Below are 23,063 nucleotides of genomic sequence, written 5' to 3'. Positions count from 1 at the left end.
ATATCATAATATCTGCCTCCTTTCTGTCCTTTTTAATTTCGTGGTGGGGACCTCTTCAAAGGTCAGCGGCGTCACCCTCTGCCAAACGTCAAACGCCTGTCGGATGGCTCTCCTCGTACCGACCTCTCCAGCCTTGGGGGTATAGTTGTGTACGCTGTGCGGGTGAGAAAGAAGCGTCCTTTAAACTTGCAGAACACATTGAAGATTTCTTATTATAATTCCAGTACACAGCCACATCTACACGGTTTCCATTTCCAAAGGGTCTTTCTTTTTTGCACCTACTACTTTGTGCATGCAAAGTTTTGCCGTTACAAATAAAGTTACAAACAAAACTACGTTTTGCATTTACTAACAAGAATCTTCCCAACGCTTTGGTTAATCTTGCATCCCTGCCTTAAAACCTGAGAACCTTTCAGTCCTGGTGTACACAGCTAAACAAGGTAGTTTAAAAATGTAAATCACTTTGGGTTTTGTCTGAAATCATTGTGCTAAAATGGAACCCAGCACACATCTTCACTCATCATTCATTTTCCCATTGAGAACAGACTCTTCAGTTACTCCAGTGCTCTCAAAGTGTTTCCCCCCAGCATGTTCTGAGCATCTAAAGGCTCACGCAGCCAGCGGAGCAAAAATCCCGTTTTCAAAAGTACTTACAACATTTGGTTACCAGACAAATACAGAACCTTTTTTCCCCACAAAAAAAAAGGTGCATGGAGGGCTCTATACCTGTAGGTTATATGCTTCTGCCTCCACTTCTGTCCAGTTAGTGCATACCGCTTTTTCCTCCGGCTATGGCGCAGGTGGGGATGATCTGGAACTCCACATCGAGGCTTCTTCATCCACCTGGAAGGGAAGGGAAGGGAAGAAAGAGCAAGCTAACAAAGAGTTTGGAAAAGAGATTCAAAAGAGCTCAGGGGTGGATGGATGGCCTCTGAGGGAACCTCTCCTGGGTTCACCCTCTACGCACAGAGCTGCACACCCACCTCTGCTGACAATCCACGCCCCAGCACACCCCAAATCATTCATTTTTCTTTGTGGAAACACAGGCACCAGATCATGTAGCCCTCACGCTCGTCAAGAGCTCAGTGACAACAATGCCACAAGAGAGGCCCAGATCAAAACCGCACGCGCGTGTGCAGTGGGATGGATCAAACTCTGCCATCACCTGCTCTATCCACTCTCCATTGTTCAAGTGCTCCTGTGCCAGCAAAACAACCTCCAATTTGTAACTTGCTAGATAAGCCCGAAAATGAGCAACCACGACCCTCCCAGGTAGCAACAAAGGCTTACACCTGTAATAACCAGAACAGACCACTCCAATCCGTGGGTCACAGTCACCAAGTTCTGTTGGGTCCTCCCCATAAGCCTTGACTCTTTTCATGTCCCTCGTCACGTAGGAACCTCTTCTCTCTATGGCCAGGTGACCTGGAAGAGCAAAGGCTGCTGTCCCTTGCACAGGACCCACTGAAAGCAGTCTGGTCCGTCCTCTGACACCCACCCTGAGATATTTATAAACACTGATGAGATCCCCTCTCAGCTTCTCTTCTCCAGCTGAACAGACACAGCTCTCTCCTCATAAGAAAGGTGCTCTAGGCCCCTAATCATCTCCATAGCCCACCACTTGACTACCCAATTCTCTCCCCTCTCCTCAGCAGGGCTTCCCCACATCCCCAGCCACCTAGGGACAAGTTTTGGCCTCCCAATGCAGACATTCCCCCATCAGCTGCAGCCAGCCAGTGATGAGCAGTCCATATGTGCTCACATGCTCGAGCCTAAGCAAGATACATCTCATCTACCAGAAATATCAGCCCCACACCTTCAGGATGGGAGCCTCTTCCCACCCGCAGGAGACGGTTTTCAAGACTTCTTTTCAGAACACCTTTTAAATAAAAACCAGACAGACACTTTGCCTCATCCAGCCTCACAAGGACCTTCTTTCACAGCACACACCATTCGGGAAGCGGAGCTGCCGACCCTTCCTTAGGCCACTTCCTACACCTAAAACCTACGCGGGCTTACACAGTGCACTCACCTGTCATCTGCTCCCCACCACGAACGGAGCAAATGAGACTTGCTACACATATAGTACCGAACATAACAGGAACCCAAGCTGGGTACATAAAGCCAGCACACATCTTCCCCTCTTACATCCCCTTGCAGTTATCGGTACGGTACGTCTTTCAGAAACGTAAGGAATTGTCTTGCCCACACAACTGCTACCACCTTCAAAGAGAAGCAGCACATCTGAGGTTTGCTTTCAGAAAAGCCATATTAACTCAACCCCAATACACTGTGTTTTTCCAAGTGTCCTTTATTTGTGTTCTTTCGCATTGCTTCTGCCACTCTGCTAGAGAGATGTTCGGCTTAACGCAGCCTAGATATTTCCTGAGTATTGTTAAAAAAATTCCAGTCACGTGATACGGCACCGAGTTTTCATAGCATAACATGATACAAACCACAGTGTAAATGAGGTTTTCATCTCCTGAGCTACGTGAGAGCTCAAGTACTCTGAACACCATCAGGCCCTGATCACAGTCAGAAAATCACCTTCTGTTCTACCTTTACTGGTTATCATCTAGAAGGCAAAAAGTAAGAGGAGAGTGCTACCAAGCCATGGTGGATGTGTGGGACGGGACAGCAGGACTTTCCCGGGCAGTGCCAGCTCTGCTGAGACACCAGCAACACACCCTCGAGCCCCTCACCCCCCAGGCCCGCTTGAGGGACGGACACCGGCTGCCCCACGCCCAGCGGGCTGCGGGAGATCAGCCCCACAGGGGCTGTCGGAGCCAACCAGAACTGCACAGAGACCCAGCCAAGAGTTCATTCCCTCAAAGACAGCCAAGTTCCCTGCCCACGCCGGCCCCGTCCCATGGCGAAGCTGCAACACCTGCACCCTGGCCTTCGGGGGCTTCTTCAGCCAAAGCTGCCAAGGTATCGGTGTTTGCAGAGCTGCTGACAGGTTCATGCTATGCACAGCTGCCTAACTCCTCTTTCAACCCCATAACACCTGGGCCTGTCTGAACCCCCATATTCTACCACAGTTTGCTCCAGAGCTCAGTTACACACATTCCAAAACAGACCCAGCAATAAAGCCCAACTACCTGGGTAGAGCCAGTACCCGAGTTGTGCTCCTGAGCTCAAGTAAGGCTGGGAATGTTTCCCTGTATCAGTTCCCTGATTCAACGTACTTCCCAGACATAGGGAACCCAGTCTAACCTCATGGGCAGGTACAAGACCAGCCATCTCTTACTTTCTCAGCAGGGCAGATCTATGGCAAAAGAATCACAAAGCTGTAACTTGCTGCTGTTGATCTTCTTCAGCTGAGCTTTCGGACAGCCATTCTCTACTGAGCACTTTGGATAACCCCTTCTGTGCTCCAGGGGATTTATAAAAACACATCACATCACAAACAACCACAAAAGACCATTACTCGACGCACAATTCAGATACGTATGGTTTCCTTTCCCCACCCCGCAGCCTTTTTTTTGAATTAGCACGCAAATAACACAAGTTTATACTTGGCGTTAGCAGGAGGACCATGAGCCAGCACTGGGCCCTTGTGGCCAGGAAGGCCAATGGGACCTGGGGTGGGTTAGAAGGGGGTGGTCAGTAGGTCAGAGAGGTTCTCCTGCCCCACTGCTCTGCCCTGGGGAGACCACACCTGGAATATTGTGTCCAGTTGTGGCCCCTCAGTTCCAGAAGGACAGGGAACTGCTGCAGAGAGTCCAGCGCAGCCACCAAGATGCTGAAGGGAGTGGAGCATCTCCCGTGTGAGGAAAGGCTGAGGGAGCTGGGGCTCTGGAGCTGGAGGAGACTGAGGGGTGACTCATTCATGGGGATCAATATGGAAAGGGGCAGTGTCAGGAGGATGGAGCCAGGCTCTTCTTGGTGACAACCAATGACAGGACAACGGGTAATGGGTACAAACTGGAACAGAGGAGGTTCCACTAAAATATGAGAAGAAACTTCTTGATGGTGAGGGTGGCAGAGCCTGGCCCAGGCTGCCCAGGGAGGTTGTGGAGTCTCCTTCTCTGCAGACATTCAAACCCGCCTGGACACCTTCCTGTGGAACCTCAGCTGGGTGTTCCTGCTCCGGTGGGAGGATTGCACTGGGACTGGATGAGCTTTCGAGGTCCCTTCCGATCCCTCCACAAGGCTCTGTTAAATCAGGGAAGGTGTCATTCAGTCACCTACTCCTGCGCTGGTGGGAGTGGTATCTCCAAACAGTGTCGTGCATCCCAAGGTCAGTAATCTTTTCAACAGACTAAAAACACAGCACAAGACACACGAGACACTCCCAACACCACTAAGACTATTTCTCAGCTCCGTCCAGGGCCATGTGATTGATTACAACAAACACAGCAGTCATCGCTTTTGCTAGACATCAGTGTCCCTTCTCTCCAGCACGCTCCCAGGACCATCGCCTTGCCCAGCTGCCAAGCAAAATTACAACTCCACCCGCCAGCTGCGAGCAGGCACCAAGTTTGCCGAGGCACTGGCAGCTGCAGGACACCAGGAGGCTGTTCTACAAATTCTCCCCTGCTCTCCTTACAAGCCGCTACCTCAGGGCGGCCTCTCTGCTGAACACATTCCCACCCCACAGGTCCCAGTAAGCAATACCAACGGTGTTGTTCCTTCCCATTCCCCACTCCCACTGGCAGCCCCTGCAGGGTGGCTTTCACACTCTCGGGGATTGGGGACACATGGGGAAGGAGATGAAAAACTTCAGGCTTCTATAATAAGTGGGAACAGAATATGCACAATTTGTTGCCTAACAAAGAAACCACAGAAAACAGTAACTTCGCACTCTGACTGATTCTAAAGTCACCTTACAGGGACAGAGGTTACGACACTGACAGAAGCAACGGAAAAATTCATAATTGCCATCTCAAAACTCGTACCACAGACTGATTTAACAGCTTAGCAAACGCCTGAGTAATCCGCTCCCGAGCTCTCAGAGCCAGCCTGCCTGCCAGCTCTGCTCCTTTTGCTCAGCTTCCACAACCAGGGCTGGGCCATCTCAAAACACGTGCCCCTCAACTCAAAACACAGGCTCGCTGCTAACAGCATTTAGGGCCTGTTTTTCCTTTCACGGAATTTCTGGGTAGGTACTCCTGCCATACAACACAGGGAGCTCCTGATTCAGGACAGAGGGAGGTAGAGCACAGCACACCCGCGCTGGGTTGCAGCTGAGGTTCCAAGCCTTTGGAGAGTGGAGTTTCCGAAGAGGTACCATCCAGGTCTTTCACCCACCTGCCTTTGGGTGGTCACACACCAATCAAGCCCTGCCCTTACATAAACTCAGTAAAATGTGGGCAACACCTTCATTTCCACCAGGAAAATCCTTTTACTTACTAAAGCAGGGACTCCCAAATGCAGTTTGCTCCCATCGCCCACAGGGCAGCAGGCCCCAGCTTCCAAACTGGCCCCCCAGTGCCATGGCCCCTTCTTCCCCCAGCCCCTTCCAACTCACACGCATCCCACCTGCAAGCTTCTGCACACAACCACACATACACAACCTTGCTCTCTGGTTTTGCTTCAGCATTCACTTACAAACCGTGCTGCTAAGGGCAAAGAGATCCCAGATGGAAAATCCCCTCCTTTAAAAAGCATTTCATTTGCAACTCATTTGGAAAGCAAACAAACAGGATTTTCTCTGTCCCTCAATGGAGAGCAAGGGGCTTGTCCTGTGAGCTAAATGAGTGTGGGAGAGGCGCTCCCAGTCCAGGATGATCCTCTCCTGCCTAATTCACTCATTTCTTCTGTTTCTCCCTCTTCTTGTAGTCTGGAAGGCACACAACCAAACCCCTTTGTTCAGCCCACTACTTGGTTACTTGGTGCCCCATTCTTTAGTGCTACTGTGTCCCTTTTGCCAGCAGAGTGCTACAACAGGACAGACGAACTCGGCAGAGCACACTCTAAAAGGATCTGTTGATGCAATAAGAAAAGGTCAAGGGAAAACTCTCAGGCAGCGCCTAAACAAGTCCTATTATTTGTGCTTTCTTTTGCTGCCCACCACGAGATGCTTCTTTCCCCCAGAATTAGTAAGACCTTCTCTGCGTTCTGCTTTAGTCAACGGATGCTGCCCTAGCCCAGACCAGCAGCAGATTCAGTCAATACACAACATCCAGTCAAGCGGATGATGGGGACCAGCAGCAACAGACTGCTCCCACCCCCGGCACAACAGGGTTCCCACCTAAACCACCGCAGCACACGCTGAAGAGCAGGCTAAAGGCAACAGCCTTCAAAGAACGAAGCCGCTCCAGCCCAGGTGATTTAGATCGACGCTTCCGTGCTGTCGAGACACTGATCGCAAACAACAGATAACACATGGTCAGCGTACAGCAGAGAACATCTGATGTCCAACAAACGGCAACTACTGACAGCTAACTAGTCTTGGCTATCGTCATCAGAGTACGACTCACTTCAAATTGGAACTGTAGATCTCCACAAATGGCATCTATGGAGACCCACGATTCCAGTTGATTACTAAATACACTAGAAGCCATTTCTGAAGCCAGACCTTCACCTAAATCCAGACAGACATGGAAATAAAGGAAACGCTCCATGTTCTCTGCTTTCAGACACTCACAGGATTCACACTTTGCTGTGCACGATCAGCAGGGATCCACATACAAAAAACAACATTTAGCAGGAGCTTCTCCTCATGCTTGCAAACAGTACTATTGGCAAAAAGAAAAGGTGGGGTTGTCCCAATGTTTTTGTTAGGGGCACCTTTCTGTAACCAAGACTTCTCTGGCTGACTCAGTCAAATATATCCCTTTTGAGGACTTCTTATAGCTGGAATAATAACTCAGGTAATGTGACAATGTGTTAAGAAAGGGAAAGACAAAATTAGCCTACGTTACTCTTACTCAATAGTTGTCTGGTCCAAAACTCCTGTTACTGGGATCCCATAAAACTGCTGCATAGTGGCAACTGCGGACTGCACGGCTTTTCCCGACCGCAAGGCGGACGTCTGGCTGTCAGATGGAAGTAAGCAGCCGTACGTTTTTAACCAAACCTGTAACACAGAGACACAGATGGTGAGATGCCACAGTAAGTTTCCAACTTAACAGATCAGAACATTTCCTCAAAAGAAAAAGTGACTAACTAGCCCCCCAAAAATTCATCTACCTCTCTCTTTTTTTGATTAGGTTTGGTAATATCATCTGATCCCCAGGGAGGGTTGAAGTCCCAGCTTAATATCACCTTGTCCTGACAGGACAAAGCAGGCCTGCCAATTCAAAACAGTCATCATCCCTCCTGAGTAACTGGGGCAGGCTTAGGTCTCTGGAGCACCAGAGATGCCCAGGGAGCTCTGTCCTTGTTCCAGAGACCCCCTGCGCACCCTGTCCCCTGCGCACCCTGTCACCTTGCTGTCACCAGACCCCTCAGCCCCCACAGCATCACGTTCCCCAGAACCCACTGCCCACCCACCGCCTGCTGCTGCTCTGATCCATCACCCCAAGCAAACGGCTTAACCCGGGCGGTCCCTGCAAACAGAGGTTCAGCTTTACACTTGCACTGAGCACAGGAGTATTTCTTTAAAAAAATATATTAAAAAAAGCACCACCAAAAACCACACTCGGAAAGTTTGCAGGGACTCTGGTCAGGCGCATTTTTTTTTCTCTACTAACAGCAGATATCTAGCAAATTGTCAGAACAGGAAAAGAGCCAACTCTCCTCAAGGAGCTTTGTCCCTTTTCCCCACCTCCCCCCCAAAATGCAGCCTTAGAAAAAAACACGTCAAACTTGTCCAAATGTTAAGGAAAGCATTTCCAAAAACACCCATCAATTCAGGGGTTTTTTCTTTCCCCTTCTCACTTTGATACCAGAAGAAAAAGGAACATTAATTCACCATCAAGTGCGATCGCCAATAAAACTTGAAAGAAGGCTTGCTTTCAGAAGCTTTCCACCAAATCCTTTCACACACACCCCCCTCAGTGTTCCTTCTGGCCACTACCCCAGCCCTCCGATTCAGCACTTAGACCAAGGGTTACTATGAGATCAACAGATATCCCATAAGCTTTTTCCAGCCATGAGGACAATCCCATCTGACCCACGGGACAGAGTCCTCAGCACACAAGCGCTGCCGAATCACCTGGTTGCTCAGAGGGAGAGGAGACGAACACGGCCCCTTAGCCCAACAGGGCAGCGGGAAAGGGGCTCAGGTCAGGGGAGCACAAGAGGGAGAACAATCCCCATTTCTTCAGGGCAACAAGAAGATACCGGAATCCATTGGGAAGAGAGAAAGGTCTTGCTTCCGCAGCAAGAGAACAAAGGCATAAGACAGTACCTGGGCCAGGCATGCTAAAGTTCACACACGGCGCTATTCAACATGGACGTCAGCAACGGCTCAAGGCAAAGCCAAGCTGCAAACCGGCTTGGAGACTGGACATTTGTTACCGCTGCCTTGGCACCTCGCGTTGGCCTCTGACGAGCACAGCGCGCTGGAACACCTGAACCTCCCGTCTGACCAAAGGATGCTGTCTCTGAGCAGCAAGGGCAGAGCTCAGTAACCAAAACAGCTCTGAGAGGGACTGGCACCAACTACCGCTGTTCCTCCCAGCCAGACTCGGACACGGCAGCGGCCAAGGGACGGGGAGGCCGGGCCAAGGGACGGGGAGGCCGGGCCAAGGGACGGGGAGGCCGGGCCAAGGGACGGGGAGGCCGGGCCAAGGGACGGGGAGGCCGGGCCAAGGGACGGGGAGGCCGGGCCAAGGGACGGGGAGGCCGGGCCAAGGGACGGGGAGGCCGGGCCAAGGGACGGGGAGGCCGGGCCAAGGGACGGGGAGGCCGGGCCAAGGGACGGGGAGGCCGGGCCAAGGGACGGGGAGGCCGGGCCAAGGGACGGGGAGGCCGGGCCAAGGGACGGGGAGGCCGGGCCAAGGGACGGGGAGGCCGGGCCAAGGGACGGGGAGGCCGGGCCAAGGGACGGGGAGGCCGGGCCAAGGGACGGGGAGGCCGGGCCAAGGGACGGGGAGGCCGGGCCAAGGGACGGGGAGGCCGGGCCAAGGGACGGGGAGGCCGGGCCAAGGGACGGGGAGGCCGGGCCAAGGGACGGGGAGGCCGGGCCAAGGGACGGGGAGGCCGGGCCAAGGGACGGGGAGGCCGGGCCAAGGGACGGGGAGGCCGGGCCAAGGGACGGGGAGGCCGGGCCACGGGACGGGGAGGCCGGGCCACGGGACGGGGAGGCCGGGCCACGTCCGCACAGACACCGCGAGCGGCTCCCCCCGGGAGGCCGGTGCTCCCAGCACACGGGGGTCCCGCCTGCCCCGGCACAGGCCGGGGAGCTGCCAGCGACAGCGGCCGCGCACCCTCAGCCGAGCCCGGCAGCGGAAACCGAGCCCGGCCGCTCCGGCAGCGCTTCGAGGCCCTACGGGGGGTGCCCGAGGGCTCCTGGCGGGAGGCAGAGCCCGGGCGCGGAGGGGCCGGGGAGCCGCTGCCCTCCCCTCTTCCCAGCCCGCCCCCGGGCCAACGCAACGCACAGCCCGGCCCCGGGCTTCCCGGGCCCCGGTCCCAGCTCCGGCACCAGCGGCCTCCCCACCCCACAGAGCCGCCCGGGCCGGCCCCAGCCCCGCTCGCAGACCTACCCGGCCGGGGCTGGTGGCGGCGGCGGCGCGGAGCAGCGCGCAGAGCAGCGGCAGCAGCGAGCCCGCCGCGGCCAGGCCCCGGCGCCGCCTCGGCGCCATGGCAGCGCTCGGGGCTCCGGGCAGCGCTCCGGCCCAGCGGCGCGGGCTGCGGCTGCGTGCGGCAACCGGAAGCGGAAGGAGCCCCCGCGCCGCCTCTTCCTCCGCCGGGCGCTGCGGGCCCCGCTGCTCTAGCGAGGGTCCCGGCACCGGGGAGCTGCACCCGGGCGGACTTCCCCCGCGGGACGAGCTGACAGCCGGGCCCAGCAGCCCCGGGCCGCGTCCCTCGGGGCTTGTTCCATTTCCCCGCCTCTGACTGCAGGCAGGGGAAAGGCAGAGGGGCCGGCAATGGCCCCGGCCCGCGGCAGCACAGAGCAGGAGGGCCGAGGCCTTTCCCTGCCGGCCTCGCCTCGCCTCTCCTCTCCTCTCCTCGCCTCTCTCTCTCCTCTGGCTCGTTTCGTGCTCCCAAAGCTCCCGCCAAGGCTGCGTGGCGGGGGCTGGAGCAGCTAGGGGATCATCACACGTGTGTGCAGGAGCCCAGCTACACTGCTTTGGGCAGCTGGTGGCTCATTGGCACCTTTTGTGCCCCCTGTCCATCCCGCCCCCGGGAGCCCGGTCCCTCCCAGCCCTGGGCTGGGGGAGCAGAGGGGCGGGACCCCGGTCACAGACGGGGTCCTCAGCCAACGAGGTGCCCCAGCCCAGAGAAGCTTCTAGACCATGTCCATAAATGACTGGGGTGTAAAACAGGACCCCGCTCCCCCCCGTGCAGTGACCGTCTGGCTGCCATGGGGAAGGTGGGATCCCCGCCTCGGGCAGGGACGCTGCCTGAGGAGACTTCCCGGGACTGAGAGCCCTCACCAGTCCTTGGTGAATGGTTATTTTTCCTGGAGGGAGCCCCTGCCAAGCCATTGTTTGGAGTGCAGGCTCCCTGTGAGTAGGGCTGGGCCTGCCCCACTGCTGTGGCCATGTGCTGATAATGGCCCCGATGCTCCGTGGAACCGGCTGTTGCTCAAGGTCCCTGGAGTGCTGATGGGTTTGAGATTCCCTCCCCCCGGCTTGTCTTGCATTCCGTCTTTTGGTTTCAACAATTTCTTCCCCAAAGGGCTGTGGGGCATTGGAACAGGCTGCCCAGGGCAGTGCTGGAGTCACCATCCCTGGAGGGGTTCGATGAACGTGGAGATGTGGTGCTTAGGGACATGGTTTAGTGGTGGACTTGGCAGTGTTGGGTTAACAGTTGGACTTGGTGATCTTAAACATCTTTTTTCCAGCCTTCATGATTCTATTCTACTCCATTCTATATAGATAAGGTTGCTTCGAGCACCATGAAATCTCACCTTGAATGTTTCCAGGGATGGGGCATCTACCACCTTTCTGGGAAACCCTTTGCCAGTATTTTACCACCCTCATTCTAAAAAAATTCCTTCCTTGTATCTAGTCTAGTTCTCCCTTCTTTTTGTTTAAAACCATCACCCTTGGCCTGAGACAGAAAAGAGAAAAGGAGCTCCCGGGGCAGAGAAACGCAGAGCCCGGCACCCAGAGCACAGGGAGCGCCATGCTGGGTACCCAGAGGCAGCTGCACAGAAATTCACTTCGCTAGAGCTCCGTGTTCAGAAAAAGAGACAGAGGAGTCAAACCAAAAGAAAAACTTTATCCAACTAAAAGGAAGAGTCCACCGGGCATCTCCCTGTGGGGTCTCTTCCAAAACGAGGGGAACGCAGCCCCCATTGACCCCAGTTCCCCAGCCCTAGCTCCCGGCCGCAATGATCCCTCCTCCTTTCCCCATGGGCTGAGGTACTCGGAGGGTACAACCTTTCCGATCCGCCTGCTCCCCATCTCCCCACCCACCCCCCTCTAACCCCCCCAGTAGCTGGTGGTTAAAATTCCCTTCCTTCATCTCCAAGGGTGTGACTGCCCCTGGAGTCCTTGCTTCTATTTTGGTTCTTGCACCAGCTGTGTCTCCAGGAGGGCCACCTGAAAGAGGCAAAAGACCACTGGGATTTGCCATCGTTCCTCCCTATGGCCAGACCCTCCTGCCACCCAGTGCGATCCTGTTCTCACCTGTCTGGAAGCCGGCACCTTCCGCTGGTCAGAGAGAGACAATGCGCACGCATCTGGCAGCGACCGACCACGGCAACATCTCTTCAGCCTCCTCCGTTCACGTTCCACCTGCACGTTGGGAAGGAGAAAGGGTCACAGACTCGGGCCACCAAACGAGGAGCAGAAGGACCCCTGCACATCAGGGCAAGGAGATTTCTGCTCAGAGACTGTCACTTGCACCTGAGAACGTTGGGGCAAAACGCACTCGAAGCAGAATATGGAGGAGAAAGGGCAAGAGAGAGTCCAGTGTGTGTGGATGGGGACACTGGGGCAGGAAGGGTGGTACCCCAGTGAATGTGCATTTGGGAAGGCAACGGGTGCCAGAAGGGAGAGAAAACAGACAGCGAGTGTGCACAGGGGGACGGGGAGAGGGTAGGAAAGCAGCAGAGGGCTCCAAAGCGCTGTCTGGGAAACGTGTGGTGTTCCAGAGCACCGGGAGGCTTTGCAGAGGCAGGGAAAGCCTGTTTCACCTGCTCCAGGGTCCTCCTGAGCTCAGCGTTGTACTGCTTCAGCTCCGTCTTCTCCAGTTCCAGCCTTGCAACTGCTCCCTGCAGACATTCCAGCCGCTGCGACAGGCGTCTCTTCTCTGAGAGCCAGGAGAGCTGCTCCCCTTCTGCAGCAGCCTGCTGGGGATTCAGAGAGGAGATGGTGGAGCTGGTGCCACACGCAGGTTACAAGGGCCAGAATGAACAAGCCGGGGAGAGTGAGCGCGCTCAGGACTGGACAGGGCCAAGTGCCTTCTTCTCCCCCTGGGCCACAGCCCAAAACAGCCCCAAACTCTCTTCCCAGGGGCCCCCTGCAGATCACCTGGGAGAAATCCACACTCATTTGCCTTCCTGCTTTTGGGGCTGTGGCACAAGTACATGCGGAATGGCAATGAAGCCTTTAACCGGATCACGCAACAGTACCAATTCCATTATTTTAATACAGCGGAAATGCTGTTGCCCAGAGATCTCCATCTCTGAAAGCATCCTCTAAGCACCATCGGTGTCGCTGCTGTTCAGCCATCGGTATAAAACTCTATCGAGTTCCCTACATTAGTGTGGTCAACGGGAGGAAAACGCTTCAGGATGGAGCCCCAGCCAAGCTCCTCAGAACATGGGAAGCTTCACCCTCCTTTGGGGTTCAGGCCCAAAGAAAACCCCTCTGTCCACCGAGAAAGGGCAGCAAGAAAGGAACAAAGCTCCCGTGACTGCAGCTGGCAGGAGGGTCAGGACTCTGCCCCATGGGAGACGGGAGGCTGGTAAGAGCCCCCCTGTGCTGCCACGCTCTGGGTGGGGCCCCCAACCTGCCCTTGGACTCATCTCACGCCCACGCTCCATCTGTGGCTGCATTTCCTGTCCCAGCACAGTCCTGTGGGCTCCACGTGCCTTCGAGTACGAGCCATCGGCTCTGCTGCTGGCCCGGCAACGTGCGGCCTGCGACATGCGGTTGCTGCCATTTCACACCTCGGGCCGTTCCTCTGCTAAAGCCAGCCCACCGAGCGTGCTTGAGGAATTCAACACCTCTTGTTTCCTACCAGGTCTTGCAGAAGCCTCTGTGTTTCTGCTTCGTGGTCGCTCTGCCGAAGTCTGAGGGCATCGTCATGCTGCCGTTCTCTCCGCAAGAGCTGTTGTGCCGCGTTCTCCCGCTCCTGCCTCAGGAGAGATCTCTCTGCTTCCAGCTCACGTTGAAGACACTTCACTTCCCCTGCAAACCCCACAAGTGGCAAGAGTCAGAGTCTACCCAGACCCTGCTTCTGGCCTTACTGACCTTCAGCCCTTGGAGTTTCAGTGCTGGAGGGGTCTGTTCCAGCTCCTTCACTCCTCACAAGCACTGCGGACAGAGAGCTGGTTTTATACCATCTTGTCTAGGCAGGGCATCACCAGAAACAAAGCACATGCGGCCTCACCTTGTATCACGTCCTTGGCCTGCGTGACGGTGTGAAGCCGCATCTCCAGGTGACTCCGGGCGATCTCCAGCTGAGATACGCGCTGCTGAGCCTCAAACAGGCTGCGCGCCAGGGTCTCCTTCACCGGCCTGCGGGTTGTGGACACGGAGAGAAATGAGCTTCTTGCTCCTGACACCCACAGGGAGGGATCCCAGTGACAAGTGCTTCAAGATCCCTGCCCCTGAGAACGGAAAAGGGGCTGCATGGACACCCATGTACAGCAAACATATTTCTGCCATTTAAATTAGCAATGCAGGCCCCTCTGAGGGAACGCCCAGGCTTTCCTTAGGACCCAGCGTAACACAGCAAGCCCAGCCGAATTTCATCTCGACAGCCAAATCTGAAATGGGTGCTGCCTGGTGGATGGCACACAGGTAGCAGTTTTCCTGACAACGTCTGTGCCAGCCAGCAAAAGCCCAACCTCTGCTCACAGGTGCATCCCATCAGCACTTCCAATTGCTCTGCAGGGGGACACAATAAGCAGGTTTTTTTCCCCTCAAGATTCTTCCCTGTTCTGTCCCTGGAAGGTGAGAACATCCGCAAAGCACAGGGGACGCAAGAAAGCCCCGTGCAATGCTGACCAGCTCTGTAATTCCCGACAGCGAGTCATGTCCTGCCCAGGGTTCCTCGCCCTTTACCTGGCCTCTGCCAGCTGCTCGGAAAGGCCTTGTCTGTCCCGCTCCACGGCTGCCAGGCGCAGCTCCAGGGCAGCCTTCTCCTGCACCAGCACCTCCTTCTCTTCGGACACCTTGGCCAGGGCGAGCCCTTGGCGAGAGGACTCCTGGCGCAACTGCTCCAGACCAGTGCTGGCCGACTCTTGCTGCCGGGACACCTGGAACGGGACAAACCGCAGCTGGAGCCCTTTCTGTGCAGCTGTGTGCAGAGCAGCCAGCGCCGCTGGCCAGGGGGCGGGAGGAGAAAGAGCTCCTGTCCCGGGGGCTCCAAGTGTGAGAGCAGCTGCTGGTCCCGCACCGAGAGCCTGGGCTGCCAAAAGGCGCTGGCCCCGCTCACCGGCAAGTGATGTGCAAGGCCAGCCTGGGCTGCCTGGGACCAGCTGTGGCCTCCCCAGTGCCCAGTGCAGGGGACGGTCACTGCCCTGCTCCTGCTGGCCACACCAGTGCTGGGACAAGCCAGGCTGCTCTTGGCCTTCTGGGACACCTGGGCACACGCCGGCTCATGTTCAGCCGCTGCCGACCGGATTCTGCCTCAGAAAAAGGATTCAGAGCTACACGGTTTGTTTCTTTTGCCACAGGTGACAGGAGTCGCCCCGCTCTGATCCATGGACAACACGATCACCGCTTTGCAGCTCAGCAAAAGCCACGGAAGAGGCCAACACGGACCGGTGGATTAGAAGAACCCAGAGAAGCAGAGGACAGCGCAGAGAACTGCAGAGCTGCTCCGCAAGCCATCAACGTGGTGCCAAAAAGAAGGGAACAAACCCCCTGCCCTGCAGGGCTACCGAGTGTCTCCTTGACACAAAGCCTGCAGCAGCCAGCAGACACAGCTTCACTCAGCCAAGCAGCCAAACGCCCACCCACAAGCACCAGCTTTTTGGTCTCACCTCACTGAGCTGCTCTCGGGTTTCTTCCTTCTCCTCTGCCAGTCTCCTCAGCTGCACCCGCAGCCCCTCCTGCTGCTCCTCTGCTTCCTGCAGCAGCTGCTCCAGCTGGGCTTTCTCTGCACAGAGCTCTGCCTTGGTTCTTTCACACCAGCTCAGCCGCTCCTGCTCACAGACTCTTGCTCTCTCCAGCCCGGCCACTTTCTCTGACACAACCTCATTCTCTTGCTCCAGCTACAATCACAGAAGCAGAGAGCACATCAAAGACAGGAACATTTCCTAGGAAGGAGCTTTGGCTTGGACAGGACAAGGAACAACATTTGCACAGCCAGCCAGTCCTACTGCTGGAAGGCAAGAAGGCTGAGAAGCAGCAGCAGCTGGAGACAAACAGCTGGCAAGAGCTTTGGCAACTCTGCTCACCTGCAGCACAAGGTGGTTCAGCTGCACTTTCTCCACTTCAAGAGCTTCATTGATACTGCTCATGTTGGCTGCTGCAGCACGGAGATCAGCTATTTCTACACTCAGCTGCTTCTGAGTCCTGGTCAACTCTGCCACCGACTGCTCGGCCTGCAGAGACAAAAGAACAACGTGACAACAAGGGCAGGAAAATGCCTGACTCCCAGCAGCAACTCCCATCCCCTGGGTGTCTCCGACACGCTCCCAGTTCACGCTCCCAATGAGCACGTGGGGACTGAACACCCAAAGAGCCTGTGTGCTCCGATCCCCATTTCCCAAGAAGGACAGCAACGGTTTCCCTGTCTTCTCCTGCCAGGAACAGCACCGGTGCTGGTCCTGCTGTCACAGCTCCCTCTCCCACAGGTGCTCCCTAGGAATAAGGTGACCGTACCTTCTCCAGGGCCATGGTCAGCTCGTGTTTCTCTCGCTCCAGCAGATCCCTCTGAAGCTGCGACTCCTCCAGCGTCTCTCTCGCCACTACCAGCTCACTCTGCAATAATGAATGTTTTCCTTCGAGCGCAGCAAAGTCCTTCAGCCTGGGAGACGGGGAAAGACAAACAAGTTCTTAACCTAAAAGCATTGTCATCTCCAAACCAAGAGTACCTACTATGTCCAGATATGGCAGTTGGAGGGTTTTCCAACAGCTTTCTATTTACACCTGAGGAACGCTGGAACTTCCTGCCTAGAGCCACATCACTCTTTGCCATTGATGTGGGTGAAACATTTGTCACTGAGAAAGTAAAACAAGCTTCCAGAAATCACAGAACCTTTCCAAGTGGCTCAGGTACTCTCAACGGGTTCCTGCCTGTTAGTTCTCTCCCTCCTCTTGGATCCATTGGATCCAAGACTTGCCAAATTTCTCCTTCAGGTACGACAGACTCTGCTCAGGCTGGGAATGATTTCTGTGAAGCTCACGCACAAAGCACACGGAGGCGGCTCTGCTGGATGGCAGCAGGCAGCCAGCCCTGCCCGCGGGCTCCCTTCGCCCTTCTGTGCTGCAAATGACGAGCAGGCACAACTCAGCCTTGTGCGCTGGGCCCCTAAGGTCCAGCCATGCCCACCCCTGCCCCGAGAAAGCTCGAACGCTCACAGCAGCTCCTGCTCACGACGTGCTCTCTCCATCGCCTCTTGCTGCTCCACCTTGTCCCCCTGGGCTGAGTCTTTCTTCAGCTGCAGCTCCGTGTTCCTTTGACGCAGACACGAGGCTTCTTGCTCCGTTACTTCCAGCTGCTGCTGTAGCTCGTCCCTGGTTCTCTCCAGGTTGGCACAGTCACTGCAGAGACAAGGCTCCGTTACAAGAATGAAGAGGCCAGGAGAGTCACAGATCCCGTTTTCCTCATCCCAGGATGGAGCTGTGGGGAGCACGGGGAGGAAGAACTTGCTCTTCCCCTCCCAGGGTAACTGAAGAGGGAAGCAGAAAGGCGGGCAGGCTGCTGCCTTCAGCCAGCGAGAAGCGGTGCCCGGGAAAGGGCACCCAAAGAGCAGAAGCAGACGCAGCATGTCGAGGGAGAGGCGCCTTGTATGCCAGCATCGCTCTGAATCGCCCAGACAGCCTTGGGAGGCACAGCCGAGCAGGAAAAGCAGCGACAGGAGGATGCTGTGGTGCCAGAGGCACGCGCGAGGCAGGGCAGGCAAGTTCTCTGCCCAGAACAGCTCTGGGCTCCCGAACTGGAAGCAGATTGCCTCTGGACCGCAGGAGAAGGAGGAAACGCTCACCTTCTGAGCGCTTCCACCAGAGACTGGAGGTGCTGCCGCTGGCTGCTGGACGTGGCGCATTCCTCCTGCAGCTGCTCAAGCCTCTGCTGCAGCGTCCTGCACTTCTCTTCCTGCTGCCTGTGCTGCTGCAGCAGGGAATCGATGGAGTCCTGCCTGGCAGAAAGCTCTTCTTGTAGGGCCTGCAAGCAACGGGCAGGGAAAGAGCACAAAGAAGCAGTGAGGAGCGGCCAAGGCGGCTCCAGACAGCCGGGAGAAGCAGTGAGCAGAGAGACGGCTCCGCTGGAGGCAAAAGCTGGGAGGGGGTTGGAGATCAAGGTCCCAGCTCTGCACACACCTCAGTTATATCTTTTATCAGCTTTTGCAGGGACAGGTTCTCCTCTTTGGCACTTTTACTCCACAGAACTTCACGTTCTTTCTCTAACCGACCGGCTTCCTGAGAACAGAAGGAGGAAAGGGTGGGCAGGGCAGAGCTGCTCCCTCTGCAGCGTTCCCATCCTCAGCGGCACTGCCGTGCCCAGAAGCCTCAGCCCTCGGCATTCCAGTGCATTCCTTCCCACATCTATTCCACTTCATCCTCGCTAAAACTAAGAAGGGAAAGACCGACAGCTCGTTTCCATAGACTGCCAGGAAGCTGCCAGTGCCAAGGAACTTTGACCCCAGGCACAACAGCCTTGGTGCAACCCCTGAGGAAGACACCGGAGCTGTCTGCAGCTCCCCTGCCGCTGCTGCACCCGGACTGACTGCACCTGTGCCAAACACACAAGGAACATTCTGGCAATGTCCCTGATGTTCCCCTGCAGGTGGCATCTCTACCCCTCCTTCTGCTGAGGAAACCGCACCTCTGTGTGCTACGGCTGGGGAGCAAACACTGGGCTGTCCCCCAGATCACGGGAAAACACACCAGAATCTCCACGGTGTCGTCAGGTGTTTCCATGGGCTTCTCCTTCTCCTCATTCTTCTTCTGGGAGGGTACAAGCAAGGCCGAGAGCTCCAGCACCCTGAGAAGAGAAGGTCCACGTGCCACTCCAAAAGCACAGCACACCATCGCCTGGGAAAGAGCTGAGCAGCTCCCAGAGGCACAGCAGAGAAAGTTCAAGCCAGAAAATACAGCAAAGGCAGCATCCAGCTCTACGGGGTAATGAGCTTGAGGGTGCCAAATGGCCCTTCTTGCCACAAAGGTCTTCTGCACTCAGTCTTGCAAGGAACCGTCAGCACAGAGGAGCTACACTGCTTATGATGCTCCTGTTCACATTCCTCCCAACTGCTTTAATGCAGCCCTGGGGAGGAAAAGGGCTGTACAGAGACAGAGTTCTCTTTATGCTGCTCTCCATTTCTCACCAAGAGTCAGCTAACAGCAAAAACACTGTGCTATGCAATCTCTTTGCCAGTCTGATCTTACTCAGAACAGCTTCTGTCAGTCTGACGGTTTTTCTGTCCATCCTGTTGAAGGCAACAGTCTGACCAGGCACAGAAACAGGGCTGTGCAGAATGGGTGTGTTTAAAACGTGAACACAGCTCATCTACGAATCACAGCAGCAGCCACAAAAGATCATGTTGGTAACTGCAAAGTTTAAAACAGCTTCACCTGTCCTGAAGCTCCTTCTTCTCCAGGTCGCCAGAGGTTGGACGGGAGCAGCTCACAAGCACAGCTCCAGAAAGCCTCATGTGCTCTGCCTTCAGCTCAGACAAATCTCTGAAGAGGAATCAAGAAAGAGACCGTGTTCACAGCACCATCTCTATCAGCTCACTCGCTTCTGAAGCGCATCATTGTGCACCAGTCCCAGCTGGCAGGAAAGGTGACGCCTTGGCTGGGACGAGCCGCTCATCTGGCACTTTGGGACCAGGACGCATCTGGACAGTTGAGCAATGAGTCTGCGTGATCGTCGAGGATGAGTCTGTTTTCTCCTCAGAGATGAGAAGAAATGTGTGGGACGGCCAGAAGGCCTCAAGGACCTCCACTGACTCTTACTGACTGTTGCTGCTGCTCTAGCTTATTAACATACTCTCATTCAGTGAGATGTACGGCAGATTTCCACCGTTCTATTAAACGGACTGCTCTACGTGCTGCACGCACAGCTGTGGGGAGTCTCTTCCAGCATGTCCATGTGTGCCCGTGCCTGAGTTAATGTGCCCAAACATCACCACAGGCAAGTTCATCGCTCAGGGCCTCGGCATTGCCCACAGCCCGAGCCCCTCAGTCTGGTTTGAAAACCTGCATCAAACCAAATCATTCCAAAGACAGCTAAACAGCTTCATGGCTTCATTGCTTCAGACTCTCAAAGGAGAAATCATGGCTTGAGCCACAATTACTGTAACACGGAGGCTCACCCAGCAGGTGTGAAGGAAGCTACAGCTTTCCTGCAAGAGCTCTGGCCTTCCCTCGTACTCACCGGTCAGTGGCAGTCTTCATCTCCAGGAACTGACGGCGGAAGGTCACCACCTGGCACCACAGGCTGAGGAGACGCTGGTGTTCACCCCTGACGTAGCTGTCATACACCTAAACGTGCCAAGACAAAAAGAAATGCCAGTCCAGCCTTCGCCAACACTGCTCGAGTCTTTCAGAGAGGAGAGAGCGCAACCCCCAGCACCAGGTCTCTTCCATCTCCCAGCCCTGTCTCCTGCTCCTCAGCACCAGCACAGCTCAGCAGAGCCACCGCTGCCACACAGCAAGACCTCTCGGCCAGAAATCAAATCCATTCTCACGCCGCTCTGGCATCACGGCTGACGAGCCCGCAGCCTTTCCTTACCTCGCGCTCACGGCGCCGTTCACTCTCCTTCAACCCCAGCTCCTCCCGGGCCCTCATCCAATCCGCCGTCAGTTTTGCAACATCTTCTTTGAGGGCTGAATTAACCTCACCGGCTTCATCGAGCTGCTCCCGCAGGAGAGCGTTCACTTCTGCCAGATTCTCACACCTGGGAGAGGGAGAAACAGCAGAGAGGTCGCTCAACAACTGCTGCCCACAAGCAGCAGCCCCGGGATTTCCCAGCTCCCTCAACACTGGCTTTGTTGTCAGACTCAGAGGCAGCAAAAGCGCTTCCTGGCATTAACCAAGATCTCTCTGGGATGGCCAGCTCAGCTGCTTCTCCTGGCTTTAAGCCTTCCATTGCCATCCACAGGTTCGGTTCTCCCTTCCTCTCAACTCTGATGATGCCCACGGTGAACGTCTTGCCTCCCCGCCGTGCTGTCTGATCACTGCATCATCCATCACCTTTCTCTACCACTGTCCTGAGCCCTCACCTACTGAACCCTGGAGCACCTGAGGCTGGAAAGGGACCTTTGCAGCTCACCCGGAACAACCCCCCGCTCAGAACAGAGCCATTCGGCACACAACACTGTCACTGCACCACAGAAAACACATCGTGGACCTTTCTCCTGTCACAGCGGCTCGTCCAGCCGCTTCCCTTGGGGAGAGCAGGTGGCACTGGCAGGTTTTCCCTCCCCTCCATGAGCATCCAGGGTACCGGCTATGAGGGAACGCTTCTTCCTTGTACCTTTGCTGCTCCTCTTCCAGCCGCAGCAGTGCTTTCTCCAGGCTCTGGTCTTCTGTGGCTTCCCGCCTGCCGGGGAGGGATCCCTAAGGCAGAAAGGAAAAGATTAGTCAAATTCTTGTGTTCCCTTCACTACTGTCAGCATCCATCGCTCTCCCCTCCATTTGCTGGTATCTCTGCAGCTCGTGGCTTCTTCCAGGCATAACAGTGTCGTGACAGCAGAGAGGAAGGGGAAGGGTGTCACTGCAGGGGACAGCTCTGCTCAGTCTCCCACTGTTGCACTCTCACAGCCCGCGATCCTCCGCTCAGCACCACAAGCGCTCACTTGCACTTGAAGCCCAGGAATGCTCTCCTGCTCTCCTACTCTTCCTCTCCGGGGTTTACTTTAGCCGCGAAGCAGAAAGAAAAGCACAGAAGAGCCAGCTCTGTGTGCTGAACGCCAGCATTCCCGCCTGCCGAAATGCCGTGTTCCAGCCGGTTCTCTTTCAGAGACGGCCCCACAACGTAACAGGCAGTACGGCCCTCTCCTGAGACCGAGGACAGCGCGTTACCCCAGCAGGAAAGCGCTCTCTCACAAAACTAAAATCCTTCTTGGTGGGGATTTCTGGACTGGCATTTCTGGGACTACTGGCTGCTCCAAGAACGGCAACTGCACACACACTGACGGGCAGAATTACAGCGCTTCCCGAAACCCTCCGGTAGCAAAAGCCTGTTTTCCTGTCACTGTCACTCTGGAGAGGTGTTTTTTGCCGGTGTTAACGAATGCTGTGTGCACTGTCTGTAGTCAGCAGCCTGCACACTCACCCCTGCTGCCTCCACTTGCTGCTCCAGCTCTCGGCACCGAGTCCGGTACTGCAGGACCTGGGTGGATACAGAGAAGGCAGATGAGCGAATGCAGCTTCTCCCAGACGCGGCTCCTCCCGCATCCCCTTTTCTCTCAGTCTTTGCAGCCCAAGCACGGAACATTTCACGGCGCTGCTGATACAGCAACGAGAAGTCGTGACCACACGGGGAAGCTTCACCTCCTCTGATCTTCAGGCCAGCCAGCCAGGGTTTCTGTCCCACACAGCACTGTCTGCTCATGCTAAGGCAGCGCTGGCCAGCAGCACCTGCCCCATGGGCACCCGGACCCCAACTCGAGATTCCCACGGGGGAAAGGTCCCCCGGGCCCTGAAGGGGGGGCAAGGAGGGAGTTTCCACGTCGCTTCTCAAGCTCCGCCGAGCAGGTCAGCTCTGCCCCAGCCCCGCTCAGCCGCTGCACAACGCGGTTTCTGTGCAGCTGCACAAGAGCCGCCCGGGCCCGTTCGCCGGCCGGGCAGCGGCAGCGAAGGCGGCCAAGGGCTGCCGAGCGGCTCGGGGCTGCCGGCGGGGGAAGCAGCGCCCAGCACGCCTGGGCGGGCCGGGCGGAGCGGGGCGGCTCCCGGCGCCTCCCCCGAGCTCCGCGCTGGGCACCGTCCCGCCCGCGGCAGCTCCGGGAAGGAACCCGCTGGGGCCGCGCGTTCGCCCCCGGCATCGCCGCGGCCCAGCGCCCTCTCTGGGCGGCCCGGACACCCCGGCCCCAGCACCGCGGCCCGGCCCCGGGCAGCTCCCCCCGGGCAGGCGCCCCCGCTCCTCACCTTCGCCTGCAGCTTCCGCACCACCAGCGCTTGCCGGTGCTGCGCCTCCTGCGAGCTCTGCAGCCGGCGCCGCAGGGAGCCCTGGCTCGGCGCCGCCATGGCCCCGCTCCCTGCCGGGCCCCGCGGCGGGGGCTGCTCCGCGCCCTGCCCGGCGGACCGCGCTCAGGCGGCCCCGGGCCGCGGGCTGGCGCCTCCGGGGCGGGCGGAGCGGCTCCCCCTGCCCGCCGGGTGCGACCGGGAGCCGCGGGGCGGGAGAGCCGGGCTGGCTCGGGGCCGCTCTGGGGCAGCGCTTCGCTCCCCGCTGCTCTTCTCGCTTCTGTCTCCTCTCTCCTCGGCTCTCGGTTCTCTCTGCTCGCTCCTGGCCGGGCCCGCCGGGCTGCGGTGCTGCTCTGGGCAGCGCTTTGCTCCACCGAGCCCTGCGCAGGGACCGGTAACGGCCCCGGAGAACGGTGCGGGCAGCACGCGCTGCCGCGGGAGCCCGGGAGAGAAGGAGCGAGGAAACGGTCCCGAGAGCAGAGCGTGGGGTGTGGGGACACTGGGGCAGGGAGGGGGCAGCGCAGGGACAGCGC

At 56.8% G+C, this 23,063-nt stretch overlaps 2 protein-coding genes across 5 annotated transcripts; both read right to left on the bottom strand.

Annotated features, from left to right (window-relative positions):
• Nucleotides 1-3: 3 nt before the first annotated feature.
• Nucleotides 4-10,179, bottom strand: LOC136108083 (matrix metalloproteinase-24-like). Its single transcript, XM_071815489.1, has 4 exons — nt 9,597-10,179; nt 6,876-7,024; nt 727-843; nt 4-154 (listed from the first exon to the last, which is right to left on the bottom strand). The coding sequence occupies exons 1-4, from the start codon at nt 9,693-9,695 to the stop codon at nt 4-6; spliced, it is 516 nt and encodes a 171-aa protein (XP_071671590.1). The 5' UTR covers nt 9,696-10,179.
• A 1,311-nt stretch (nt 10,180-11,490) lies between these two features.
• LOC136108072 (centrosome-associated protein CEP250-like) lies at nt 11,491-22,658 on the bottom strand. Of its 4 annotated transcripts, none has more exons than XM_071815518.1 (19): nt 22,495-22,656; nt 21,683-21,739; nt 20,882-20,964; nt 20,137-20,302; nt 19,780-19,886; nt 18,975-19,082; nt 18,291-18,387; nt 17,724-17,822; nt 17,390-17,568; nt 16,764-16,946; nt 16,065-16,209; nt 15,638-15,784; nt 15,221-15,451; nt 14,298-14,491; nt 13,621-13,748; nt 13,249-13,418; nt 12,200-12,355; nt 11,691-11,798; nt 11,491-11,603 (listed from the first exon to the last, which is right to left on the bottom strand). In XM_071815518.1, exons 1-19 carry the CDS (start codon nt 22,591-22,593, stop codon nt 11,562-11,564), a joined length of 2,499 nt encoding a protein of 832 aa, XP_071671619.1. In that variant the 5' UTR covers nt 22,594-22,656; the 3' UTR covers nt 11,491-11,561. The 4 variants fall into 4 exon arrangements, with proteins under 4 accessions (XP_071671619.1, XP_071671621.1, XP_071671620.1 ...); XM_071815520.1 differs by lacking the exon at nt 22,495-22,656 and adding an exon at nt 21,901-22,291; XM_071815519.1 differs by lacking the exon at nt 18,975-19,082 and having other exon boundaries at nt 22,495-22,658.
• Nucleotides 22,659-23,063: the final 405 nt, after the last annotated feature.

The sequence above is a fragment of the Patagioenas fasciata genome, chromosome 16 (genome assembly GCF_037038585.1).
Source record: "Patagioenas fasciata isolate bPatFas1 chromosome 16, bPatFas1.hap1, whole genome shotgun sequence".
Lineage (NCBI taxonomy): Eukaryota > Metazoa > Chordata > Aves > Columbiformes > Columbidae > Patagioenas > Patagioenas fasciata.
The sequence above is the reverse complement of the archived record's forward strand: the minus strand, read 5'-3'. Positions and strand labels throughout refer to the sequence as shown.